Raw genomic sequence first — 27,047 nt, forward strand, 5'->3', positions numbered from 1 at the left:
CAGTGTACTCACATACTTAAAATAAATCTTAAGGAAAAAAATAATCCTGCCTGCCTCAAAAAATTAAAAAGGAGGCTGAAGAGCTGGCCCCATGGTTAGGAGCACATGCTACTCTTTGATGGCCAGCATCTGTATGGCAACTCCCAGTCATGTATAACTCCAATTCAAGAGGATCTGATACCCTCTTCTGGCCCCTCAGGACACTATACACAGGTGGTGCATAGACATACATGGAGGCAGAATATCCATACACATAAAATAATGTTTAAAAACAAAAATAATACAATTTGAATCATGGAACTCTATTTCCTCATGGAGGTTTAGCAAAAAAATACTTTTTGGCTGGGTGTGGCAGTGCAGACCTTTGATCCCAGGACTAGAGAGATAGAGGCAGGAGAACCTCTGAGATTGCAAGGAGAGCCTGTTTCCAGGACAGCCAGGGCTACATAAAGAGACCCTTTCTCAAAATAAGTAAATAGAGATTTTGGTTTTGTTGCTTTGCTTTGAAGATGACTCAATTTCAGAGAAGCTGAATTGTAAACATACAGATTGAGCTCCTGAGGGTGAGGAGGTATGGAAAGGCTGGCGTAAGCCTCAGGAGGCAGTGTGACTGACTACATCTAGTGACCTTCACACTCCCTCTGTAATCTCCTCAATACTGCCTCAGCCCAACGTCCTAACCCATTCTACTCACAAACAGGAAAAATCATTTCTTTCCAAGTTCACTGGCGCTCACAGCCAAAGGTGTACCTATGGATGTCAAATTTCAGAGGCAGAGGTCACAGGAACCAGTTAAATAACAGAAGGAAATGTATGACCCAGCCTATTCCATGTGGGTAAAGATTTATAGAAAACACATCAGGGAAAATTAAGCCACTTTATTTTCAATTAGCTGGGGAGCAGGAACGGTTGGACAGTGAGATGCCTTGTTCCGTAAAGAGGGCACATACCAGGGGGATGAGAAGGCTGCCTTGGATAGAAGCTGCATCTCATTTTTCTCACAAGTTCTCACAGGTCACTCTGGAAGATCCTGGGGCCCTTAAGGAACAGGTCCTCTTGCCCAAGACTCCGGGCACGAAACCCACAAAACCGAGAGCTGCTGAGTTCCAAGTCAGAAAGGGAGTTGTTCTGGAGTTCTAAGACAAAGGAAAATAAAATTAAATTAAAAAAATAATAATTAGCAAGACTGATATGCACAGAACTAAGTCCTGGACTTCCCTGGAAAAGACACACAAGCCTGATTTTACATGTGCTGATCCTATGGTGGTTTCTGACTGTTATCTTTACCTGTCCCCCAGCTTCAATTAAGTGACAGAATGAAAATGTGGTGGCACATGTCTGTAATCCCAGCACCAAGAACTTGAGGCAAGAAGATTTTGAGTTCAAGACCAGTCTGGGCTACATAGCAAGCCTGAACTACAAAAAAAAAAAAAAAAACAACCAAAAACAAACAAACAAACAAACAAAAAAAAAACTGGCTTTTAAATAAATATTAAATAATAATTACTTTGGTTTCTCTTCAAATCACATAAATCTTTTGCTGTTTACTAAACAAATATCAAATAATAAAGTAGCTTTACTCTCCCTCATATATAACACAGGTAGATGGATTCAGAAAAAAAAAAAAAAAAAGACAATGCCAAACAATTAGACAGCTGTATTCAGGCTCAGGCGTCATTCAGAGTCTGTCCTTACCCCTCTCCAGTTTCTTTAAAAGTTCGCAGCTACGGTCACAGTCTGGGAGACTGACTTCAGAGCTGGATGAAGAAAGAGACATGGCGAAGATGGTGGCCAGAGGCAGCTTAGATTGCTGGGCATGAACAGAGTTCCTAGAGAGAACAGTCAGAGGCAGAGATGATGGATCTAGGATACTCTTCCAGCATAAAACTGTCTTCTGTTCTGAGGCCAGGATTCCAGCCCACCCCCCTCCATTATTGATCAGACACATAAAGATATACCACAACTCTGAATCAAATGAAGAATGCCTAACACTGGGCCAGCAAGATTGCTCAGCTGATAAACATGTCTGCCACCAAGCCTAACAACTTGAGGCTGATCCTCAGAACCCATACAGTAGAAGGAGAGAAATAAATCCTACTAGACCTCTGACCCCCACGTGCACTTCATGCTACATTTCCCACAAATATGCAGACTAAAGAAATAAATAAAATACAAAAAAAAATTTTCAGTAATACAATTGGCCATAATATCGCACACCTGTTGTTCAGTTGCAGGAAACAAAGACAGCAGGCTGGTGAGTTTGAGGCCAATTTGTGCTACCCAGTGGAACCCATCTCAATAAAAATAGATAAATACAAAATAACTGAGTCTTGTAACATAACCTATAACACCTGCACTTGGGAGGTGGATTAGGAGTTCAAGGACAGCCTAAGCTAGACTATCCAATGCTGTTCTTATGAATAAAAACCCAGATACTCAGACTGAGTACCCCAACCAATCCTGGTCAAATTTAGGATAGCTGAACTTTGCTTGACCTCTATGACACAAATCCCCTCTACTGGCACAGCACACACAACTTCTGACCTGAGGAGGTAGGACTCTTCCTTCTGGGCATCATGGGCCTCTTTCCTGGCAACCTCCAAGGTAGGAACCTTGTCCATCTGGTCACTCTGTAGGTGTTCCAATGTCTGCCAGACCATGGTGCAGAAGGAGGGCTAAATCTCTCTCTTCCCAAGGGAAACTCCCTCCCACAATGCCCCTCCTTGACACATGAGAACCTACATGTGGGCAAGGGCAGTGAGTCATGTTTGCAGCAAAGAGACTGGGGAAAACTGCTTCAGAGAGATGTGGAATCAGCACGGGAAATAATGAAAGATACAGAGATGGAGGTGGAAGAAGATATCCAGGCCCTTTCTGTAGAGCAAGATGGACACGGACAACAAGGATGGGGACTCTAGAATGTGGAGACTGATCTAAGCCTGTCCTACCTTCCAGCTTCGGGCCTGAACCTGGTGGCCCTCGGCCATCTGTTTCAGCAACAACTCTTGATGTTGGCCTGAAAATGAAACAGATTATCTCCAACTTCATTCCTTCATCTTCTTTGCCTTTGTGACCAGACTGGTGATAGAAACTAAACATGTTCTGGTCCAGCAGCTGGAAAGATTCCAAGCCGATGGGAAAGACTAAATGACATGAGTGACAAAGAACAAAATAAAATATTCTGCCAAAGGCTACGGGTGTAGCTTGGTAGTAGAACACATGCTTAGCAAGTAAAAAGTCTTATGCATTTGATACCCAACATCACACAATATTTAAATCATAAAATATACAAATAATAGCAACAATTAATAATAATAACAATAATAATTTTCCTAGCCAGGGATGGTGCCACATGCCTTTATCCCAGCACTTGGAAGGCAAAGGCAATGAGTCTCTGTGAGTTCAATATCAACCTGGTTCACACAGCAAGTCCCAGGACAGCCAGGGATATGTAGAAACTCTGTCTCAAAAAAGGGGGGTGGGAGGATGTGTGCTGGGGAGATGGCTCAGTGGTTAAGAACACTGGCTGTTCTTTAAAGAACCCTGGTTCAATTCCCAGCATCCACATGGCAGTTCACAACTGTCTGCAACTCCAATTCCAGGAGATCTGACACCCTGCCGCAGACATATTTGCAAGCAGAACACCAATGTACATGAAATAAAAATAAATTAAAAAAATAATAAAAATGATATGCCAGACCTTACAATAGCACAAACGGTCAGGAGTAAGGTCACTCACTGGAAGAACAAGGAGATATTCCAAACAGGAACAAGAAAACACTCTCAATCTTTTACTCACTCAGCTGGTCTCGAAGCAACTTCAGTTCCTCCCGAAGAATCTCTGACTCTTCCCACAAAAGTTGGTGCCTACATGAGTGACAGCAGTGTCATTCTAGAATCAAATAACAAACCCAGAATGGCTGGAGATTACAGCTCAATGATAAGGGCGTCTACCTAGCATGTGCTGGGCCCAGGGTTCAATATCCAACATCACAGAGAAACACAGTGAGGAGGCCAAACATCTTATGCTAAGAGCTCAGAAGCCTCAAAAGAGGAAGCCTTGGGCAGGAAGATGGTTCCATGGTTATGAGAACTTGTTCCTCTTAAAGAGAACTTTGATTTCTAGTACTCACATGGTGGCTCAAAATCATCTTTAACTCCAATTCGAGGGGATTCAATAGGCATGCATGTGGCATATATACATATGTAGGTAAAACATGTATACAGGTAAAATAAATATTTTTGCGTCCCTTTTGTTTTTTTCTGAGCCAAGTTCTCTCTTTGTAGCTCTGGATGGCCTATAGCTCAATATGTATAGCAGGCTGGTCTCAAACTCACAGAGACCTGCTATCCTCTGCCTCCTGAGCACTAGAACTAAAACTGTGCCACCAGGAAGCACATCTTATACAAACAAAAGGATGAAGTCTTGCCCATCACTTACTCACTCTGCAGTTCTTGGTGAAAGCCGCTGGTAGTGCTGAACTTTCCTGGTCTTGTTTTCATTTGGGTTTGGGCTAGCTCTTGAACCTGACTCCGAAGGCCCTGCAGTTCCTTTCTCAACCCTTCCAGGCGTTGCTCCAGAAGGGCTCTCCCTTTTGGGCCCTCCTGCAGCAGTTTTAGTGATGCTGTAGTGGAAAAAGTAAAGGTTGACTGCTCTAAGAGATTCACATGAGAGCCCAAACACATATGTAAAGCCACATTAGCACATATATAAAGCTGTGTGGGGCTGGAGAGAAGCTCACCCACTCACAACCAAAAGCTATATGTAGATCAGTGGTAGAGCACAGTTCATTCAGTATGTGCAAAACTCTTGGTTTCCACTTTAAAACTCTGTGTGCTGTACATAAAGAAAAGAATTGGCACAATACCTTCTAAAGCACTGATCTTGAACTTCTGCTGCTCCCGATCCTTCAACAGCCTCTGCACAGAATGCCTTAGAACCTCAGTCACCTACCCAAGCAGAGAAAGCCAGACATTCCTTTCTAAGTCATCTTCCCAACTCCTAATATTATCATCTCACGTTATCACCACATACAAATTCCTAATACCTCACCTGAGCCTGAGTCTGAAGCTGGGATCGGAGTTTAGTAACTTCATCCCAGAGAGAGGAGCTGTGGGCTTCAGGACAGCTCAGTCTCTCTCCAAGAATGGGAGTCTTTAGAGCCCAAGGCTGTTGAGCTTGGGCCCCTGGCTGAGGAGGTAAGTGATGAGGGGAAATCCAGGTGTCAGCCAGGTCCCCTATTGGGGGAATAGGGAAGGGACAAGAGCAGGGTCTGTCTGTGTAGGAAATCAGAGCTCCAGAAGGGAAGTATCTGGAATTTGTACAGAAGTGTGAATGGTACAGGCAAGCACTTAAAAAAAAAAAAAAAGGCTCTGAGAAGAGAAAGGGCTGGGAGAAAGGACAATACTTACCTGTGGAGGAAACGCGAAGGGGATACAAACTCTGCTACAAAACAAACATCAACAGTTTCACAAGCTAGTGATCTCTCAGTGCCCTTTACTACGCCCTAGCCTAGCCTCCCAATGAGGGGTTGGAGGGAGGGGGATCCCAAGGGTCGGAAAGAGTTTCCTGTGCCTCCTTACCTTAATCCGGGCCATATTTTCATCAGTTGAACTGAGAACCGCATGAAGCTGATCAGACCAGCTAGGGCTCCTGATCATCCTGGAACACTTGAAATTGCGGCCCTGATTTTTCTGTTCTTGCTCTCCCACACCGAGATACCCGCGGGACAGTCCAGGACAAGCCACAGAGTTACATGGAAATGAGGAAAGTGGGGATATACTAGGGCTACAGATACTGTACAATAGCAATACTACGGATCTAGAACTACGGAACGGAGTACTTTGGAAAGTGTGTGTGGAGGGGGGGACAGAATAATACACAGATATCAAGAGAGGGTGGAATGAACCGAATTTTGGTTGAGACCTCCACAAATCAAGGACGCTATCACCACAGAGTCGGTGACAAGTGCCGCCCAAGAGTTCAAACTTTGGTAGGCGGAGAATGAGAATTTAAGAACCGGTGCCGCAGTGCCACCCGGGAAACTGAGTCCGCTTCTTGCGGAGACCACAGGCAATAGAGGGCGGAAATACGTTTCCCTGGAAATACGTGCCCTGTGCGTTCACACTCACACCTCCCGTGAAGCTTGTCGGGACACGGAGTCGTCCAGACTCTTATGCTTGGACTACACGGACAAAAACGAACTACATGTACCAAGAAGCATCGTTCAGAGTCAATTGAGTCCGTTACTATTCTTTTACTTTCTGGGAAATGTAGTCCAGCCCTGCTGGACGCCTACAGGCTAAAGTGAACTATGAGACTCCATTTCCCAGCAAGCTCAGCGTTCAGCGTGCGCTATGGAGCCGCGTGTCGCAGAGCTGAAGCAGAAGATTGAGGACACTTTGTGTCCTTTTGGCTTCGAGGTTTACCCGTTCCAGGTTGGTTTGTCTTCCCTGTGGTCCTAGGGTAGCTCTGTGGTTGGCCTTGGTGCCTTGGTTGGCCCGGTGCGCCCTTCTGATCCTCTCAAGCTACTGCAGCCATCTGACGACCGAGTCCCCAGGTCGTGTTGTGAAATGGGGCTTGATTAAAAAGGTAGAGAAACACATATTTGCCTTTTTACTTCTTTGTGATGTCAAACAAGTGAATGGGATACAGCCCACGATCCCCTAACCTGTCATCATCATAATTTACTAGAAAAATGTCTTCCGGTGGGGCCGGGATCACCGGATTCTTCCAAAGGAATTAGAAGAGGACAAAACTTGGAAGACTGGCGTGGCTATGTACTAGATCAGATGAAGAGAGAAGAGTATTCCCAATGTTGAACAAGATACAATTGGCTAGTTTGTTCCGTCAGCCAACAGAAGGCTAATTCATGGTGTTGCCATCAATACAGGACTGAGCATAGAAATTCCTCATGCTCGCCTGGTACAGAAGTCTCTGTAACCCCCAGTCCCTTTCCACCCCACCCGGCCCCGCTGTATTCCACACTTTCCTCCCACAGTACTGAGTGAACAAATTATGTTTAAGACACAATTTTAAACTAAAATCAGCCTGACTCCTATGGCCTATCTTAAGATTCCTATTCCATTGAGCTTTCCACAGGAATACTTGGAAGAAGATACTATAGAGTAGTTAAGTCTAGTTGAAAGCCATGCTTGAGGTCTTGGGTTCAATTCCCAGTAATGAGGAAAAAACAAGGTTGAAAGCTGGGGCTATATAACTCAGTGATAGATGTATATCTATCTATCCATCTATCAGGAATCTGTCTGATAGATGGATAGATAGGTAGCTAGCTAGAGCGCTGGCTTAGCATTTGCAAATCTCAGACACCAGCACAAAAACAGATGTATATGAAAAGATGGATTGAAAGGAGAGGAGGATTATGTACATTTTAAGAGTCAGAGCTTGGAGGCAGTGATGGATGGCAGGTATGGGAAAGAGCAAGAGTGCTTATGTGAATGCTGGGTGTGATGGCCGAAGACTCTGACCCCAGCACTCAGGAGGCAGGGGCTTCCAGACCAGCCTAATCTAAATATCAAGCTCCAGGTCAGCAGAGCCATTTAGTGAGACCCTCTCTTAAAATTGTGTGTGTCTGTGTATCAAGTCTGGGTAAGAACTAGTTACTGAACAGATTTAGCCCTGCCTGTATCATAAGATCTTGCTACTCACCTTTCCAGTCCTACATCCAACAGCCACCATGAATATCACCTGAATCTTCCAAACACGTTTTTTTTTAAGCCCACCAACCTATCTTATATCCCTGAACACTTCTTATATGAATTATTATAATCTCCTTGCTGCCATCTTGGCTCCAGTCTATTCTCTACACTGCAACCAGATCTTTCTAACTGTTGGGTCACTTTACTCTTTTAAGTGTTAAATGACTCCTCATCTTCACCAAGTTGGAGCCATAGTTTTTAGTTTGATAAGTTAGGCCAGGCCCAACCTCACTCCTACTAATCTCTCAAGCCTTTCCCTTCACTTCCACCAAACTAGACAATCTGCTCTTTGCTCTTTTCAAATGTGCTTAGTTTCTTTCTTTCTTTCTTTCTTTCTTTCTTTCTTTCTTTCTCTCTCTCTCTCTCTCTCTCTCTCTCTCTCTCTCTCTCTCTCTTTCTCTTTCTTTCTACCTTTTCTTTTCTTTTTTTCTTTTTTCAAAAAGACAGAGTTTCTCTGTATAGCTTTGCCTGTCCTGGAACTTGCTCTGTGACCAGGCTGGCCTCAAACTCAGAGATCCAACTGCCTGAACTTTGTGTTTCAGGTGGCATGGTACAATGAACTTCTGCCTCCAGCCTTCCATTTGCCCTTCCCAGGACCTACCCTGGCCTTCCTGGTACTCAGCACACCTGCTATGTTTGACAGAGCCCTCAAACCCTTCTTGAAGAGCTGCCAACTCCAAACACTGAGAGACCCTGTGGATCAATGTGTGTCCTACCACCTGAGGAGTGTTACAGAAGTAAAGTAGAACTTTTTTTCATCTCCCAAACCTACTTCTGCTTCCTTGTTGATCAAGCTCAGGGCACGATCTAGCCTTAGGGCTAGGAGCCATGACATTCTGCAACTTTTTCATGTTCTGCCTTCTCACACCCAGGTTTTACCCTTTCCTTTAGCAGACTCCCCATCTGAAATCAGTTTTGTAGGGTGACTATACTGATGGACAACCAGAGGAACCTCTAGTCTTAATCTCCAGTTGGAATATTAGTAAATCTAACATCTTTAGTCATTGTTCATTGGCTTTTGCCCTGCGCTTTTAAGTTCTATGCTGACTATGGAGCCTTTTGAAGGCTGAAGAATATTTCCCAGCCTGTACTTATTTGTATACACATAAATTTGTACATATAAATTCTAGGTCTTCCCATTCTAGAATTGCTACACGTGGCTCAATAACTCCTACAATGGAAGCTTCTGAGCAAGGCTTTTTGTATTTCCCTTCAAACATAGGCCCTTCTGAGGGGACGAAGGAACTTTAAATTCCTTCACTTTGTAGCTCCTTAGGTTAAAATTACACTTTCTCTTCAAACAGGCTTTTAATGGTGAATCCCAGTAGTAGGGAGATAGAGGCAGGAGAATCAGGAATTCATGATCATCTTTGGATACATTTAGAAGGCCATGCTGGCCCTGTCACACACACACAAAAACAAACCTTGGGCTTATGAAAACAGGAAGCATGTTAATATATAACTTAAGCCTTAGAACAAAGTCATGACTCCCATCATGCTAACAAGAACTCCTTATTCTCTTCCAGAAGTTTCCAGAACTGCATATGGAAGTCATTGCTGACTATGAGGTACACCCCAACAGGCGTCCTAAGATTCTAGCCCAGACAGCAGCCCATGTGGCAGGTGCTGCTTATTACTACCAACGACAAGATGTGGATGCCGACCCATGGGGCTCCCAGGTTAGAGAATTAATGTGAATGAATGAGTGGGAACTAAGAAAAGATAGTAAAGACTCCTAAAGTATCCCTATAAGGTCCCACATACTTTCACAGTCCTTTAATGAAGTTGATACATAACCCAGAACAAAGTATCTATGGTCCTGACAAATAGGCCACATATTTTCTGGCTCCTTCACCTGAGGACATAACAGTTCAGGAAACCTGGTCTTTTTTAGTGTTATAAAAATATTTACTTGGGGGGCTGGAGAGATGGCTCAGCAGTTAAGAGCACTGACTGCTCTTCCAGAGGTCCTGAGTTCAATTCCCAGCAACCACATGGTGACTCACAACCATCTATAAAGGGATCTGATGCCCTCTTCTAGTGTATCTGAAGACAGTGACAGTGTGCTCACATATATAAAATAATTTTTAAAAAAAAAAAAAAGAAGTCTTATTTAAAAAAAATACTTATTAGCCAGTATGGCAGTACATGGCTTTGATCCCAGCACCCAGGAAACAGAGGCAGCAGATCTGAGTTCAAAGCCAGCCTGGTATATAGAGTGAGTTCCAGGACAGCTAGGGCTACACAGGGAAATCCTGTCTTAAAAGCAACCAAAACAAAAATAAAAAATATCCATTGTGTGTGTTCATACCTTTGGAGGTGAGAGGACAATTGCAGACATCAGTTCTTTGCTTCCACCTTGTGGTCCTTGAGGTGAACTGACGTTGTCAGGCTTGGGTGTAAGCACCTTTGCTCATGGAGTCACCTCACCAGCTTCCTGGTCAGATTTTAGGACAAGTCTCTCTACATCTCTGGCTGTCTTGGAACTCATTGTCTAGATTAGGCTGGCCTTGAACTCATAGAACCTTCCCTCTGCCTCCTGAGTACTAGGACTAAAGACTTGTGGCCCCCAGGCCTGGCTTGGTCTGTCCTTAAAACTTTGTGTTACAGGGGTGTCCCAGAAAGAGTCAAGGGCAGAGTAGTGGTCAGGAGACCAATATTGATACTGCAAAGCTGCTCAAGAAGTGCTTCCTCATTCTTTAGAAGAGGACAGAGACAGTGAGATGGAGAGAAAGACGCTGTGCCATTGTGTGCCACACAAGCATAGCAACCTGAGTCTCATCTCTGGAACCCATGTAAACGTCAAAGAGAACCAAACCCATGAAATTGTCCTCCCACACCCACAGGCATACTGGAATACACACACTAATAGATTTTAAAAAAATAAGTGACAGAGCCTTCTGCATGGAATCAGTGTCCACTGAGTGAGAAATTAATGAACAAAAATAGGGGCTGGAGAGATAGCTCAGAGATTAGGAAATTTGTTGCTTTTGTATGAACCATGTTCAATCCCCAGCACCCCCATGGCTGCTGAGAACCATCTGCAACTCGATTTAGATCTGACACTCTCTGCTGGCACTGGGTACTGCTTGCATGCAGGCAAGACATGCATATCCATAAAAATAACTTGGTGGATAAAAAGCTTCCAATAGCTGGACAGTGGTGGCGCTCGCCTTTAATCCCAGCACTTGGAGGCAGAGGCAAGCGGATTTCTGAGTTCAAGGCCAGCCTGATCTACCGAGTGAGTTCCAGGACAGCCAAGGCTATACAGAGAAACCCTGTCTCGAAAAACCAAAAAAACAAAACAAAACAAAAAAAACTTTCAGTGATATTGAACCTAATGTCAAAATGACCTCTGTAACCCTGCTTTTTCTTTGCCCTCTCCCCAGCACATAGCAGGTGTGTGCATACACCCCCGATTTGGGGGCTGGTTTGCTATCCGAGGGGTAATGTTGCTGCCAGGGATTGAAGTGCCAAATTTGCCATCCAGAAAGCCCCCTGACTGTGTGCCTACAAGAGCTGGCCGAATCACTCTGCTTGAAGGCTTCAATTTCCACTGGCGGGACTGGACTTACCGGGATGCTGTGACTCCTGAAGAACGTTACTCTGAAGAACAGAAGATCTACTTTTCCACCCCACCTGCCCAACGCTTGGCCCTATTAGGCTTAGCCCAACCCTCAGAACACCCCAGCACGACATCAGAGCATCCTCTTTCCTTGTTTACCAAGCCTCAGAATTCCAGAAGAGCACGAAGCTGGCTTAGTCCAAGTGTCTCACCACCTGTATCCCCAAGCCCTTGATAACTTTTCCCCTGTGGGATCCCACTCATGGTGGATTGGTCTTATTTTGGGTAGGATTGGGGTTTTGAAAAAGCACTTTTTTTCTTTTTAGTTTTTTTTGAGACAAGGTTTCTATGTAACCCTGGCTGTCCTGGTACTCTGTAGATCAGGCTGGCCACAAGGTAACAGATCCATCTGTCTCTGTCTCCTCTAGAGTGCTGAGATTTTTGCACTACAAGAAAAAACACATTTTATTTTGGGTATGATTTCCTGATAATAGCACTTCAAAGAGAGTCAAGACTCAATTTACATTGGTCAAGATAAATCATATGGGAGCTGGTGAGATGGCTCAGCAGTTAAGAGCACTGGCTGCTCTTCCAGAGGTCCTGAGCTCAATTCCCAGCAACCACATGGTGGCTCACAACCATCTGTAATGGGATCTGATGCCCTCTTCTGGTGTGTCTGAAGACAGCTACAGTGTACTCACATACATAAAATAAATAAATAAATCTTTAAAAAAAAAAAAAAAAGATAAATCATATGCCAAAGCAGACTCAGAATCAGCAGTTGACTTCAGATATTAGACTCATGCCCATTACTATTCTTGTGCAGTACTCTAAGATACTACTGTCTTAATAAGAACCATGGTTCTCACTTCCTAAAGCTGCTACCCTTTAATACAGTCCCTCCTCATGTTAGTGACCCCAGCCATAAAATTATTTTTGTTGCTCTTTGAACTAATTTTGCTAGTTAAGAATCATGATAGAAATATTTAAGTTTTCCAGTGGTTTTAAGGTATCTGGTGGCTGGGCAGTGGTGGCACATGCCTTTAGTCCCAGCACTTGGGAGGCAGAGGCAGGCGATTTCTGAGTTTGAGGCCAGCCTGGTCTACAGAATGAGTTCCAGGACAGTCAGGACTATACAGAGAAACCCTCTCGAAAGAATCCAGAAGAAACTTCTTGCTGACTGACAAGATCAAAAAGGAAGATTCTCTAATCATATCTAAAATATAACCTTATCTAAAGCCACCAACTTTGCCTGCTTTTGATTCAAGAGATAGTTTCCCAATCCTGATTTTTCAAGTTTCACTGCCAGGGTCTAGGAAGGTTAGTTGGTAAATTGTCATGTGCTATTTGTACTTGTTGAAAACTGACTGAGAACAAGAGACAGAACCCCATCTCAGACTCAGTCATGTTAATCTCAAATATCCTCAAACAGGATGGCCCCCCAACACTGCAACAGGGAGGAAGAGAAGCAAACTACTGAGGGTTATTAAATAAAGGAAAAAATGAAATTGCACCCAGGATGGAGAGATGGTTCAGAGGTTAATGGCACTGAATATTCTCCCTGAAGTCCTGAGTTCAATTCCCACAATCACTGGTAGGTAGCTCATAACCATCTGTGATCTGGTACCCTCTTCTGGCCTGCAGGCATGTGTGCAGGTAGACTGTGTGTGTGAATGTATGTGTATACATATATACACATATGTATATACAAACATGTTACATATAGAACACACATGTTCTATACATACATCTATGTATATACAGTAAATCTTTTAAAAATGCATCCTGAAAACAGGTAGGTTAGCATTTCCAAGGTGTTATTCCATGATATAAAAAATGTAGTGGGAAAGGGGAAAAAGAAACCCTAATAACCTCGTTGTTCAAGCACTTTTCTGTGCCCTGCCCAAAACTCCCCATGAATATGAATGATTTAGAAGAAAAAGGGATGGCCAGGCCTGTCAATCTGGCCCAGAGATGAGTGCCAGATTAGGCTACTTGGTAAGACTTTTGTGTAGGCCAGAAGAATATGTTGGCCCCTTTGAGGCTGGAATGAGAGGCAGTTGTGAGCCACCTGGTAAGACAGTCTTACTGAACAAGATGTTTACTGAGGTTTGCTGGCCAATAAGCTACAAAAATTGTCTTCTCCCCTTGTTCCCAGCAACCAAAGTACGGAACAAATGTTAAAACATTGGTATATATGAAGTCAGAGGACAACTTGTAGGAAGAAGTCAATTCTTTCCTTCTACCATGTGGCAAAGATCTTCAATGTGGTTTGAATAGGCACAGCCCCCACAGACTCATGTTTTTGGCCGCTTGGCAATATATTATTGCAAATATTGCATTATTAGAAAGTATAGCCTTGGTGCAAAGTGTCACTGTGGGAACAGGCTTTGAAGTGTCCTATGCTCAAACCACACCCAGTGTGGCAGTCTCTTTCTCCTAGAACTCACAATTCCTTGGCCAGTACCATGTCTTCCTGCCCTCTGCCATGTTTCTCACCATAATGGACTAAACCGAACTATAAGCCAGCCCCAATTAAATGTTTTCCTTTTTAAGAGTTGCCATGGTCATGGTGTCTCTTAACAGCAATAAAACTCTAAAACACCCAATGAACTCCTTACTGGCCTAGTTCTATTTATTTTGCAGTGCAAACAAGACACTAGGCATTTATCATAAGAAGCAAAAAATTCTGTTTACATGTAACCCTCCTGGCACTTAAAAAAAATTACTTAAGTAAATCTTACTCAGACTTGCTTGCAACCCAGCAAACATTAACTGCAGTTCGATGGCTAAGAGGATAGCATCCTCTCATCCATCTAAAATATAGTAAAATTAAAAACTGTTTCTTCTGTGTGGATATGTGTCCATACAAAGGTGAAACTCTGATCCTTTTGCCTTCAATTCTCTAGTACTGAGATTACAGGTATGTACTATCACACCTTGTTTACGTGGCAGTGGGATTAAAACAAGGCTCTGTGCATACTAGACATAATGGTTAACTTCTGCCAACTTGACAAACCGTGTGTGTGTGTGTGTGTGTGTATTTTTCTCATTCATTCACCTCAGAGAGGAAACCTCAACTGAAAAATTGCCTACATTAGACTTGTCTGTGGGACCTTTTCTGCTTCAGCTCCTACTCGAAGTCCTACCCTGACTTTACCTCAGTGATGATTGTGACCAAGAAATATAAGCCAGGTACTTTTAGTCACAATAGTTAACACAGTAACAAGAAGCAAAGCAAAATACCAAGGAAGCACTCTACCAAAAGCTTTGTCTCCAGCCCTGAGGCACCTCGCAAACTAATTTTTTAAGAAAAGCAAGGGCTATGGAGATAGTTCAGCTGTAAAGTACTTGTGAGGAAGAATTTGGTCATTGGAACTCCCATCAAAAAAGCTAGGCATAAAGCTGGCAGTGGTGGCACATACCTTTATTCCTAGGTGGATTAAACAGGCAGGCAGATTAGATCTCTGAGTTAGAGGCCAGCCTGATCTACAGAGTTCCAGGCCAGCCAGGCTTTCTCGAAAAACAAAAGGCCAAGTATGGTAGTCCATGCTTATAAAACCAGCACTAGAAAAACAGACCCCGAGAGCTTACTAGCCTCACCTATACATCAAGTTCCAGATCAGCAAGAGATCCTGTCTCTAAAGTTAACGGACTAGAGAAATGACTCGGTGGTTAGGAGCCCTGCTGCTCTCGCAGAAGACCCAGGTTCAATTCCCATCACCCACATGGTGGGTCACAGGAATCCATGACACAAATAAATCCCAGGATATCCAATAGGCAGGTAAATGGTACATATGCTGGGAAAACATTCTTTTTTAAAAAAGGTAAACAACACTCACAAACACTTCAGTCATGAGAAAAAATAAATTCCTCTTTAAAATTCCAATGTTGCCTTTAACGAATGAATCACCAAGTTCTCAGAATTCACGTTTAATAGGTACTTTAAAAAAAAGAATTAACAGGTTGGTTTCTGTGACTGATATAAGATGGCCTGCCCAAAACATAGCTCAGACCATTACCAACAGTGGAAGAAAGGGTACCCACACCCAGCCCTGTAGAAAAGGCTTATCTGGAATCATAATATGTATAAGCATGAGTAGAGTACAAGAGACTTTCTTCTGGCTGCTCAATGCTGCCTGGCAGAAAAATGGTCCAGTGCTCACTTCTGCTTAGAGAAATATTCTTTGCTCTTTTGGACATCAGGCTTGATGGTATCACTGCCAGGTTTCCAGCCAGCTGGACACACTGTGAAGAGAAAGGTATTATTAATTAGTAACCTGCTTGGGTGTGTATTTCCCTCCCCTGCATCCTTGAACAAAAGGCTGTCTGGCTGCTGTGGCACATGCTAGCAAGATATGGAGGCAAGGAGGTTATGAGTTTGAAGCCAACCTAGGCTACACATCGTTTTGTGGCAAATACCTTTACTCCAGCATTCAGAAAACAGAGGCAAGTAGATCTCTGAAAGTAAGTTCAAGGACAGCCCTGCTAGTGAATTCTAGTCAAGTGAGACCTATCTTGGCCAAATTCCAGGCTAGGCTGGATAAGACTCGACGCCCCCACACCTCCCAAGAAACTAAAGCAGCTAGAGAAGATAGCTCACATCTGACAGCACTCAACACCTTCTTTTACATGCATAATTTACATGCATGTAAACATAAAAAAATAATAAACTTTTATTTAAAAATCTGATCCTGAGTTGGATCAACTTTGCAATTTGCCACTCATGATTTTGGTATGGCTAACAATGTTTAATTAAACCCCACTACAGTCTATAATAGTTATCTTTTATTTTCCTGAACCAATTGTCATCTCCAAAGCTTGCTTTGCTGCCTCCGTCTGCTAACCTAGGCCTAGTCCTGAAAACATCTAACCTCTGTACAATCTTATCTAGGCCTAGAATGTTTTCAGCTTGAGACTTTCTGATGAATAAACTCACCCTTTCTGATCTCTAGCTGGCTATTCTACTTAGCTGGTCTGGCTCAAATGAATAATTCAATCTCGTTTCTCTGCCTCTTGAATTGCTTTGCTGGGCCCTCATACTAGCTTTGGCAAACTCTTGCTTGTTTATCTTCACCTGTGCCTAGCTTGTTCTGTCTCTTATCTCAGTAAAACAGCTTCCTCCTCTTCTCATGATAGTTGGGCATATCATATTCTGTCAAATCTTTCTCTGATTTGCCACTCTGTCTGCCACTCAATCAGACATCACTTTCTAGAGGTCCAAAGTTTGTTGACTCCAGGGGTCCAATGCACTCTTCTGGCCTCCACAGGTACCTACACAGATTTGGCAGACAGTAACCCTTTTTTGTGAGGGGAAGTGATATTTCTAGATAGGGTTTTTCCATGTAGCTCTGGATATCCTGAAACTCACTTTGCAGACTAGGCTGGGCTCAAACACACAAAGATCCACCATATCCAGTGGTTATTTAAAGTGATGAAAAGTTCTAGAAATAGTGGAGATGGATATACATATAAATACTTAAAATGCTAAATTAGTTTACTTTGCCAGAATAAAAATTGCAAATACCAACATAAAGCACTTAAAAATGATTTGCTTGCATTCTTTTATTCTTAACAGAAGACTAAGTAAAACATGATGTGACAATTTGTCATCCCAGCACCAACACCCAGATTGACACAGGAGGTGAAGATTTTCAAGTTCAACCTGCTACAGACCATTAAGAGCAGCCTGAGCTCCCAAACCCCACCCAAAAACCTTTAAAACCCCAAACATATAGCATTTCAGAATCGCAAGAGCACCAACCTCCAAATCTAAGCCTACAACCCCAGATTTTTTTGTTGTGTGGAAATTGTTTGGTTTTTGGGGGAGCCAGTATGTGTTATTTTGAGACAAGAACTCACTTAATGTAATACATGTTGGACTCCAGTTTGCAGCAAGGAAATTTCCTTCTAAGTACTGACACTGCAGGTGCAACCCACCATACCTAACTTCTCCTCAGCATTAACTGCATAACTACAAAAAACAAAACCATCACTCTACTTTGTCTTCAACTCCTCTGGGAAGTAAAGAACAGAGTTTCTCCATCTTTCACACACTTAGGAAAAAGTGTAAGATTGGCTGTACTTTCTGTATGACAACTACTAGCTAGAGAGACCCTATCTTGGAAAAACGAACAAACAAAAAAATAATAAAATTAACCTCAAACTCAAGAGATCCACCTGCCTCTGCCTCCAAAAGGCAAAAATAAAGAGTATAAAAGGTATGGCATGATGGCAGCTTGCTGGCAAGGCTCCCATAACCCCTTAAAAAGGACACATACTGAATTAACTCTTTGGTCCAGGTTGGCCTTGAATGTGCACTATTCCTATCTCTTCAGAGATTACAGGACCGAGCCACTGCAAGTAGGAAGAACACTTTCAGATCGAAAATTACCTTGATCCTGTAACAAGTTCCCATACACCTTTATTTTTGAGCATGTAGTCCTATAACTGACTAGCCCAGAATGAGCCTGACCTTAGGATTATACTAAATACATCCCCAGCACCAAAATACCAATTCAACTCTTGGTAGCATGAACGCTTGATATGAACCTCAGGGACTCCAAGGTTAGAAAAGCTACCAAGGACATACATCTCTAGCAACCTTAATTTTTTAAAGACTTTTATGCCTATGAGTTTTTTGCCTTCAGGTATGTATATGTGCCACATGCAAACCCTGTGCCATAGGAGGTCAGAAGAGGGCATTGGACCCTAGAAATGGAGTCAGACCGTTGTGATCCACCATGTATGTGCTAGGGAACAAATCTAGTCCTCTCCAAGGAGCAAACTCATTCAGCCACTAAACTACCTTTCTAGTTCCTTGTTTATTTACACTATTTATACATTTTCTAAAAAAAAAAAAAAAAAAAAAAAAAAAAAAAAAATTTTTCTCAGAAAAGAAAAATTTTTTTCTTTTGAAACAGGATTATTATTATGTAGCCCTGGCTGTCCTGGAACAGGCATCAAACTCAAGTTTGCCTCTGCCTCCTGAATATTGGGATTAAACAACTACACCCAGTTTGTTTTATCCTCTATAGTGAGATCCTCCTCAAATCTGCAGCAGTCAGTGATTCCAATATCACTGACAAAAAGAAGTGGAGAGTATGGTGTCTGAACAAAAAGCCTTTGTTTTTTTTTCTCCAGGCTTGTCTATTACCCACCCCCACAGATAACTATAATCCACAGCCTTTCAGACACAATCACCCTTTTATCTAATAGCCTTTGTACCCTACTACACACCATCTCACTAACAGGCAGATGACTTACCTTCACCATGTTTGTCAGTGAACTGGAAGGCCTGGACTAGTCTCAGAACTTCATCCACAGAGCGGCCAACAGGAAGATCGTTTATTGTTATCTGGCGAAGGGTACCTTTATCATCAATAATAAAGAGGCCCCTGGGTGGAAGAAATTGAAGGATTGAGACATATGCATTACAAGTCTTCATTGTTAGAATTCCTAAGGAAATGGGCTCTTACAAGAGGTATACCAGCCTACTATTAGTGAGACCACTACATCAAATAACTCAACGAGAAAGAGATATATAGCTCAGTTTGTAGAGTGCTTGCCTAGCATGCAGAAAAATCTGGGCTTGATTCTCAGAACCAAATAAAACAGACATGGTGCACCAACGTTAAGTGTAGATCAGGAGTTCAAGATTATCCTCAGCTATCTGATACCATTTCCAAAATAAAATACGTTGGAGGCAGGGCACGATGGCACATGCATATAAAAACCATGGGGCTGAAGAGAGATGACTCAGTAAAGTGCTGCTCTTTCAAGTATGTGCACCTGAATTTAAGTCCCAGAAGACATTAAATAAATTACCACATATGTAATCTCACCTTTAAAATAAAAAAAATAATAATTTAAGAAAAAAGTCAAGAGGTTGGACAAATGGCTCAGATGTTAAGAGAATTAACTGGCTGCTCTTCCAGAAGACCTGAGATTGATGGTCAACAAATTGTAGTTCACAACCATTAACTCTGGTTCCAGGGGATCCAGGTGGTGCACATACACACAAACATTCAAGTACATACAATAAATATATTTAAAATTAAGCATGTAACCCCAACACTGAAGAGGTAGGAACAAGCAAATCCCAAGGGTTCACGTGCCAGGCAGTTCAGCCTTGGCAGGTCCCTAGTCAATGAGACTATCTCTAAAAAATAGTGGACAGTGTCTGAGGAACTCCAGGTTGTCTACTGACACTTATAACACATATATACAAAAAAGACATGAAGAAGGGTACCCTCAGATATGTTCTGGCTTTTAGCTAACAAGACTGTTCTCATAGTAACTTCCACCTCCCATCCTTAAAGTACATACCTGAAAGAGATACCTTCATCAGCCTTTAAGACTCCATAATCCTGAGCAATGGTGCGCTTGGGATCTGATATTAAGGGAATGTTCATGGGTCCCAATCCTCCTTGTTTCTTGGGTGTGTTAATCCTACAGCAAAAGAGAGTCTTAAAATACAACCATTCAAATCTTTGTGAAGAAAGCCAGACATATCCTTACCTATCTAAAACCCTATATCTAACTTTATCTAACTTCAACTTTTTCCAATAGTAAAGTGAATGGTTGATAATAGTAAGAGTGCTCACCAGTGTATATTAGATAATAGCAACTCAGAGTGCTTTGCTTCTGCTAGGTAATAAGAGGCAGTGGGAGCCCAGAAACCAATTCTTAGGTCTACCGTCAAAGCTCTAAATTTGCTCAAGAAGTCCACAACATACTGCCAGGAGTTGTGGTATACACCTTTAATTCCACCTAACCATGAGGCCAGGGGTACTACAAAGTACTCATGAGGCTGAAAGCCAGCTTGAGTTAAATATTACTCTGACTAAAAAACAAAAAATTCCACATGCCAAATGGACCAAAAACTTTACCATGCCAGATGACAGAAGTGAGAATCCACAGAAGCTCCAATCACTTGGCAGTTAAGTTTCTTAAATTCTTCTGCTCTATCACTGAAAGCAATGATCTCCGTGGGACACACAAAAGTAAAGTCAAGAGGGTAAAAGAAGAACACAACATATTTTCCTGGGGAAGAAAAAAAAAGCGATCAAGAAGTTAGCTTTGAAGCTGAGTTTCTGATCTAGGAGTATCAATATATACCTAAATTCCCAGGATTCAGGACAACTGCTCTAAGTTGAGGCCAACCTGAACTACAAAGTAAGACCAGGCCAGCCAGGTTCAGAAACCCTGTCTCAATAAAAACAAGGAATTTCCAAAAGATTCATTTGCAAAAACATCTTCCTTTAGAAGACTTTTTAAATTAATCACCAACACAAAAATCAATGTTAGCATACTCAATATAGACAACTCTTAGCAGCTACTTTTATAACCTTTGTACCAAGAAAGCCTGAATTAAAACAACAGTTCCTTCCTTGGTTGCTAACTATAGAATAAACACTATAGTCTAATTTTGATCTTCTGAGAGGTTAATATTAGCATATACACCAAGTTCTTTCAATGATAAAAAAGGGCCAAGAATGCAATTCATCTGGTAAATGATCTGTAACAGTACCTAGAACATTAAGTGTGGTGGTACAGTCAGAAAGTAAAGGCAAGTCAGTGGCAGGAAGACTGAGAGTTGAGGACAGCCTGAGCTCCAAGCCAGCTCCAGGATGCATAGTGAACGTTTCTAACCATCCCCCAAAAAACACACCCATACCCACAAAAAAAAAAAAAAAAAAAAAAAAAAAAAAAAATCCTGGATTTTGGTAGCCAACACTGCCTGTAAGTCAGCATTCCAAAGTCTAGCATTCAGGAGGCATAAGCAGGAAAATCACAAGTTCAAGACCAGCCTAGGCTATTTAATAAGTTCCAAAGAGACCTCATCTCAAAAACAAAACTTCGAATGGTGGTGGCATATGCCTTCTCTGTGAGTACAAGGTCATCCTGGTCTATAGAGCAAGTTCCAGAACAGCCAAAGCCACAGAGAAACCCTGTCTCCAAAAAAAAAAAAAAAAAAAAAGAACCCCCCCCCCCAACACACACACACAAAAGAAGTTGGGAGTAGAAACTCAACATCATAATCCCAGGACTTGGGAGGTAGGGAACAGGAGAATCAAGAGCTTGAGGTCATCCAGCAGATCTGGCTACTCTTCTAGAAGCCCCAGATTGAATTTCAAGCATCCACATGATGGTTCACAACTGCCTATAATTTCAACACACTCTTCTGGCTTCTTCCAGCACCAGACAGACATGCATGGGTGATGCAGACATACATACAGACAAAACACCCACACATAAAAATAAAAAATAATAATAAAAAAAAAAGCAAACCAACAAAGTCAGAAACTCAGAGCCTTTATACAATGATGCACGAATAATTAAGTGATCTCCTGAGTAATTTTCTCCCCTTCCATCTTGTTATAGACAGGGTTTCTTGTTTCTGCTATTAAGATGTGGTATTACTGACTAGTTGTCTCCATCTATCTTGAATAGGACTAGTGATATTATAGAATCCAACTAATTAATCCTATTTTTATGTAGGTCTCATGAATTAAAATAAATTGAAGTCCCTCAAGCTTGTGCAGCAAACACTTTCACCTAATGAACAATGTCTCCAGCCTTCAAAGGTGATGTTTAAGTAATCTCATAAATCACAATTGTGTTCCTACCAAGTCCAACAGGACACGACAAGAAAAATGTTGCAACCAAAATAAACAAAGTACTGGTAGGTAACAGGACTTCTAGCTCCAATTTTACTTTAGTAACTGAGATTACCAAAGCAGATCTTCAAGGTCATGTATGAAGCTTCTCACTATACCTAATGCCTAAACTACTTACTGGGACGTTTCCAAAGACCCACTTATTCTCAGGTGGTAGCTATGTCTGAAAGTCAAAACAAGCAGTCCTTGACTCATCTAAGCATCTCTCTATGGCTTTGTTTAACAAGCACTTTGAAGCCTCAGCAGACCAAGCCCTACAGGGCAGAGAGCAAGCTCTCCCAAGACCATGCGCCAGGGTCACCTCTACCTCCCAAGAGGTACTATTTAAACTGTTTGCCAGTAAGAGATCTTCTCCATATAGCCCACAGCATCTGTTCTCATCCCAACAACAAAGTGTGATGTCAGGAAATCTAACTGAGTACTTTACTCAAAAGCTATCTCCAGAAACTCATAGACCACTAAGGAAGGTATATTTAACACCAGAGTTTGAGGCTTATACCTAAGGAATCTATAGTCTCAATGGTCTCAAAAGACCTAACTATCCTGAGACTGCAAGGCAAGGGAGAAAGAATGTAGACTAGAGAGACCTCAGCAGTTACAGGTATGTTGCTGCTCTTGCAAAGAACTGTTTAGTATCTAAATATCCACAACCATCTGTAAGCACAGTTTCAGGAGTTCCAACACCCATGCACTCAAGCAGACCAAGTTCCAGAAGAGTCAAGATTACATAGAAAGACACCCTGCTTCAAAAAAACCAAAAACCAGATATGATCAGATATGATGATAGGTTTTGCTTTTTCTTTTCTTTTTTTGAGACAGGGCCTCACCATGCAGCTTTAGGTGACCCGAAATCCAGAGATCCACCCGATATACCACTCATTATACCTAGATAGAAGGTAAATTTTTTTTCCTGGTTTTTCGAGACAGGGTTTCTTTGTATAGTCCTGGCTGTCCTGAACTCACTCTGTAGATCAGGCTGGCCTCGAACTCAGAAATCCACCTGCCTCTGTGTACACCACCACTGCCCGGTGGGAGGTAATTTTTTAAAAAGGAGAAAAGGTAGAACTTAACAGAACCTGCCAAGTATCCATATGAAATTATGGTAAAACAAAAGGTAATTGGAGTGTCAAGTCTTCCCTGTGAGAAGAAGCAAAGCCACAGCTCCAAAGACTTGATTTGTAAGACTAAATAAATTAAAAAGAGCTGAAGGGGACTGAAAAGTTGACTTGGCAGTTAATCACAATAGCTGCTCTTTTAGAGGCCCCAGTAGAGATATGGAAGCTCACAAACATCTACATTCCAGTCCCAGGGGATCCAATGCCCTCCTCATGTACCACATGCACATGATGCCCAGACACACATTCAGAAAAAAAAAAAACCCACCCACCATACACCTAAAAATAAAACATAAAATGAAACATGTTTTAAAAGTTTTCCAATTTAAAAGAAGAGGAGCCGGGCCGTGGTGGCGCACGCCTTTAATCCCAGCACTTGGGAGGCAGAGGCAGGTGGATTTCTGAGTTCGAGGCCAGCCTGGTCTACAGAGTGAGTTCCAGGACAGCCAAGACTATACAGAGAAACCCTGTCTCGAAAAACCAAAAAACCCCAAAAAAAAAAAAAAAAGAAGAGGAAGGGGAAAGGCCATCCATGATGGCAAACACCTTAAATAAAAGCAAAGGCAGGTTGTATCTATCTCTAGTTCAATACAACCCTGGTCTAAGAAAGCCAACAGGATAAATAGTGAGACGGGCTCAAATAAACAAACAATGAATGAATGAAAGAAAGAGAGAGAGACAGAGAAAGAGAAAGAGAGAGAGAGAAAGGGGGGAGATAGATATGGGGGTGGGGAGACACACACAGACCAAAACATAAGAAGGCAAGATGGCATAAGCCGTTAATCCTAGCACTAGGGGAGGCAGAGGCAGGAGGATGTCTGTGCAAGGCCAGCCTGGTCTACATAGTGAGCTTCAGGACAGCCAGAACTACATAGAGATCATATCCTAAATAAATTTTTAAATAAAAATATATAAAAAAGGAAAGGAAAAGGGCTGGAGACATGGCTCAGCCTGTAAGAACACTGAATGCTCTTCTGGAGGACCTAGGTTCAATTCCCAGCACCCACTTGGCAGGTCACAACTGCCTGTAACTCTAAGATCTGACACTGTTGCATAGACAAACATACAGGCAGAACACCAATGTATATAAAACAAAAGCAAAAATTTAAAAAATAAATGACCAAAAACAAAATAAAGAGATAATGGTAGGGGATAGGATTCTGTGGTACAGTGTTGTTAGCATGTGTTGAGGCACCAAATTCAATCCCCGGTACCTCAGGATACAACATTTCCCCCAATAAGTAAATGCCAGTAAAAAGGTAATCATATTAATGTTAAGGTAAAATAAAGCATACTTTCTCTAGAAATGACTCATACCTAGGATATCTATCTACCCTTATCACTGTCCTAACCATGACTTCACTTCAACATAAATACAAGTGAAGTGGCCTCTTGCCCAATATAATTAATCTTACCTTTGTAATCACTTAGGCTGATATCTTTGAATTGTCCATCTGGCATAACAGCTGTAGCTTTGAAGTTGGGAGCAGGATGCCCAATTTTTGCATTTCCTGAGGACATCTTGCTATCAGCTGGAAAAGACAACCACAAAAAATGTAAACAACTCTGTTCTTCTAAATAAGCAACAGCTTTCACCTACCTAGGAATTTAATGTAGTTTAATCAGGGAATGAATGATCCAGTGGCCTTAAATACATCTGTTTATATATAAGCACAAGCTAACAGTTAAGGGTTCCAACCCAAAAGCTCCAACTTCTGGGTAAAAACAAGACTGAAAATCAGCCTTTGTTTTCACTTGCTAACAGTTCCACAGTGTGTCTAAATAGGTCAGTTCTCCCACCCTTTCTAAACCCATTTTTTTTGCAATGGCATTTTATTTTGCATATTCATTAGGGAGAAGCAGAAAGGAAATGGAACAGACACAAAATCCAAACAAATCAATGCCAGGACATTGACATTTATTGCTTCAAAACTTTAGGTATTCTGTTTAAGCAGATGTTTTCTCTTCATAACTTGTTTGAGGCTAACCTAGATTTATTGACACCTTGTCTTAAAATTTTCTTCAGATTTATACCAGGGACAGTGGAGCATAAAATACCAGCACTCTGGATGCTGAGGCAGGATACTGAACTGAGGCAAGACTAAGTTTCTGTACCAGGGAGGCTATGTGTCTGATGACCTTAGTTCAATCTCCAGAATCTCAATAAAGATGGAAAACTCCTACACGGCTCACACACATAAATAAACATTTAAAAGAAAAATTTAAATTTCTGATCTCTGGGCCAAGAACCTGGAACAGAGGTACATTACGAGGGTTACTTTACAGGAAGAGTTTGGGATAAGTGTAGCCCCAACACTTGGGAAGTAGAAGCTGAAGAATCAAGAGTTCAAGGCTAGCCAAATTAAAGGACAACCCTAGTTACATGAAACTCCATGTTAAAAAAAATACAAAAAAGTCAATGTACTGCTAAGAAACCGATTCCTGCACTATTTACACAGGTCAGTACCAAGATAAACTGTTAAGATGTACATTAGGAGCTGCAGCGATGGCTCAACAATTAAGAGGCTACACCGTTCCTCCTTTCGGGGAAACCCCTGGTTTTGTTTCCTGCACCCATTTAAGGTGGTTCACAACCACAACCACCTGACCACACACGTAGACATAACCATAATAAAAACAAGATTGAAAAGAAAATTTACACCTCTCAGTGTGAATATGCAAGCTGGAATCCAAGTTCCAAATTTCTTAGTTCCTAACACCAATAACCAAAAGAAACTCCAAGAAAAAAAAACATCTTCCATCCCAAACTTTTAACTGTATCATTTTCAGGGACATGCTGCAGCATAGCAACAACCTATCTGGTGTACCCGCTAACATAAGCCATCTTTTTTTTAATCAAACTTGCTTTGCAAGGTGTCCCAGCACTCCCATACTCAACCAATCCCGGAAAATTGATTTCTGGCCGCTGAGAGGCCTCTCCAGAGGAATCGGACTAGAACGCCAGAGGAGGTCACGCCCCAACCACGCTGGAGGTACGTTCCTGCCACTCTCGCCATCACCCACTCTAGCACTTCAGAAAACACTATGACACGCCCAGTGCGCGCTGTGAGCTCAGAACCACCGGTCCCATCAAGCCATCTACGCCCTCTATCGGAGAACCGGGAGAGGAGGAACTCAACGTTAGCCAAGGGTTCCAACAGGTCCGGGAACTAAGGGCCACGTGAAGAATGCAAGTAGCGCTCGAGCACTCGCGGGACCAGGCCTCGCCCGGCCGCTTCAGCCCGTGACCGTCCCCGAGGGGCTGCGACCGGCCTGAGGGAGAAGGAACCAGTTGGTGACCGGCGCGAGCCTCGTTTCTCAGCGGCAGGCAGTACACGCACACTCACCAGAGTGAAACCACAGGTCTCAGGAATAGAACCAACCGTGTGAACGCAGGAAGAGATCCTCCGAAAGCGCGGTCGGGGAGCTGCTTTTATAGCCCACAAAGTTCTCGCGAGACTCTCACGGGCCAGGGGTGCGGGAGGAGGGGGACCTGGCTGAGCCCCGCCCTGCCCTGGCCGGCCGGCGGGGGATGACTCAGCGCTTTCCCAGGATGGGCCTGGAGTTGGGGGTGGGGGGTCTCAGGAAATGCTCACACTTTCTTTGATGCTGTTCTCAGAGGTGGAAAAGGACTTCCGTTTGAGCCATCTCCTCTTTTAATCAGGGATACCCGGGGGAATCCATGCCTCTCTTTATTCCCAGGACCCCTATGTGCTGTGCACTCAAGACCCAAACTAGAGGAAGGGTCTGTTTTACTGCCCATGGAAGGCCACGTCTAAAATTAAACCACGTTCAAGGGAACTGTGCACCCAAATATTTCTCAGTTGCATCCCAGCCTCGAAAACCTGTTTTAGGGCTGGAAAGCTGGCTCAGCCGTTATGAGCACTGGCTGCTCTACCAGAGGACCAGGGCTCAATTTCCCCGCGTTTTCCACATGGCAGCTCACAACTGTCTGTAGATCCAGTC

The 27,047-nt window shown here is 42.6% G+C and overlaps 3 protein-coding genes across 8 annotated transcripts; 1 reads left to right on the top strand and 2 right to left on the bottom strand.

Annotated features, from left to right (window-relative positions):
* Nucleotides 1-858: 858 nt before the first annotated feature.
* Ccdc163 (CCDC163 homolog) lies at nucleotides 859-6,075 on the bottom strand. Of its 4 annotated transcripts, none has more exons than XM_076934384.1 (10): nucleotides 5,584-6,075; nucleotides 5,413-5,443; nucleotides 5,054-5,238; nucleotides 4,869-4,950; nucleotides 4,442-4,625; nucleotides 3,800-3,867; nucleotides 2,949-3,016; nucleotides 2,545-2,648; nucleotides 1,696-1,829; nucleotides 859-1,136 (listed from the first exon to the last, which is right to left on the bottom strand). In XM_076934384.1, exons 1-10 carry the CDS (start codon nucleotides 5,659-5,661, stop codon nucleotides 1,009-1,011), a joined length of 1,062 nt encoding a protein of 353 aa, XP_076790499.1. In that variant the 5' UTR covers nucleotides 5,662-6,075; the 3' UTR covers nucleotides 859-1,008. The 4 variants fall into 4 exon arrangements, with proteins under 4 accessions (XP_076790499.1, XP_076790501.1, XP_076790500.1 ...); XM_076934386.1 differs by having other exon boundaries at nucleotides 5,054-5,191; nucleotides 5,584-6,074; XM_076934385.1 differs by having other exon boundaries at nucleotides 5,054-5,191; nucleotides 5,413-5,446; nucleotides 5,584-6,074.
* A 220-nt stretch (nucleotides 6,076-6,295) lies between these two features.
* On the top strand, nucleotides 6,296-15,095 carry Mmachc (metabolism of cobalamin associated C). Its single transcript, XM_034504083.2, has 4 exons — nucleotides 6,296-6,438; nucleotides 8,262-8,456; nucleotides 9,246-9,398; nucleotides 11,109-15,095. The coding sequence occupies exons 1-4, from the start codon at nucleotides 6,358-6,360 to the stop codon at nucleotides 11,517-11,519; spliced, it is 840 nt and encodes a 279-aa protein (XP_034359974.1). The 5' UTR covers nucleotides 6,296-6,357; the 3' UTR covers nucleotides 11,520-15,095.
* A 106-nt stretch (nucleotides 15,096-15,201) lies between these two features.
* Nucleotides 15,202-26,575, bottom strand: Prdx1 (peroxiredoxin 1). 3 transcript variants are annotated; one of them, XM_034503363.2, is made up of 6 exons: nucleotides 26,429-26,575; nucleotides 24,497-24,613; nucleotides 20,176-20,329; nucleotides 19,613-19,735; nucleotides 18,551-18,681; nucleotides 15,202-15,532 (listed from the first exon to the last, which is right to left on the bottom strand). In XM_034503363.2, the coding sequence occupies exons 2-6, from the start codon at nucleotides 24,600-24,602 to the stop codon at nucleotides 15,447-15,449; spliced, it is 600 nt and encodes a 199-aa protein (XP_034359254.1). In that variant the 5' UTR covers nucleotides 24,603-24,613; nucleotides 26,429-26,575; the 3' UTR covers nucleotides 15,202-15,446. The 3 variants fall into 3 exon arrangements, with proteins under 3 accessions (XP_034359254.1, XP_076790502.1, XP_076790503.1); XM_076934387.1 differs by lacking the exon at nucleotides 26,429-26,575 and adding an exon at nucleotides 26,222-26,240; XM_076934388.1 differs by lacking the exon at nucleotides 26,429-26,575 and adding an exon at nucleotides 25,948-26,106.
* Nucleotides 26,576-27,047: the final 472 nt, after the last annotated feature.

This window comes from Arvicanthis niloticus, chromosome 5 (genome assembly GCF_011762505.2).
Source record: "Arvicanthis niloticus isolate mArvNil1 chromosome 5, mArvNil1.pat.X, whole genome shotgun sequence".
Lineage (NCBI taxonomy): Eukaryota > Metazoa > Chordata > Mammalia > Rodentia > Muridae > Arvicanthis > Arvicanthis niloticus.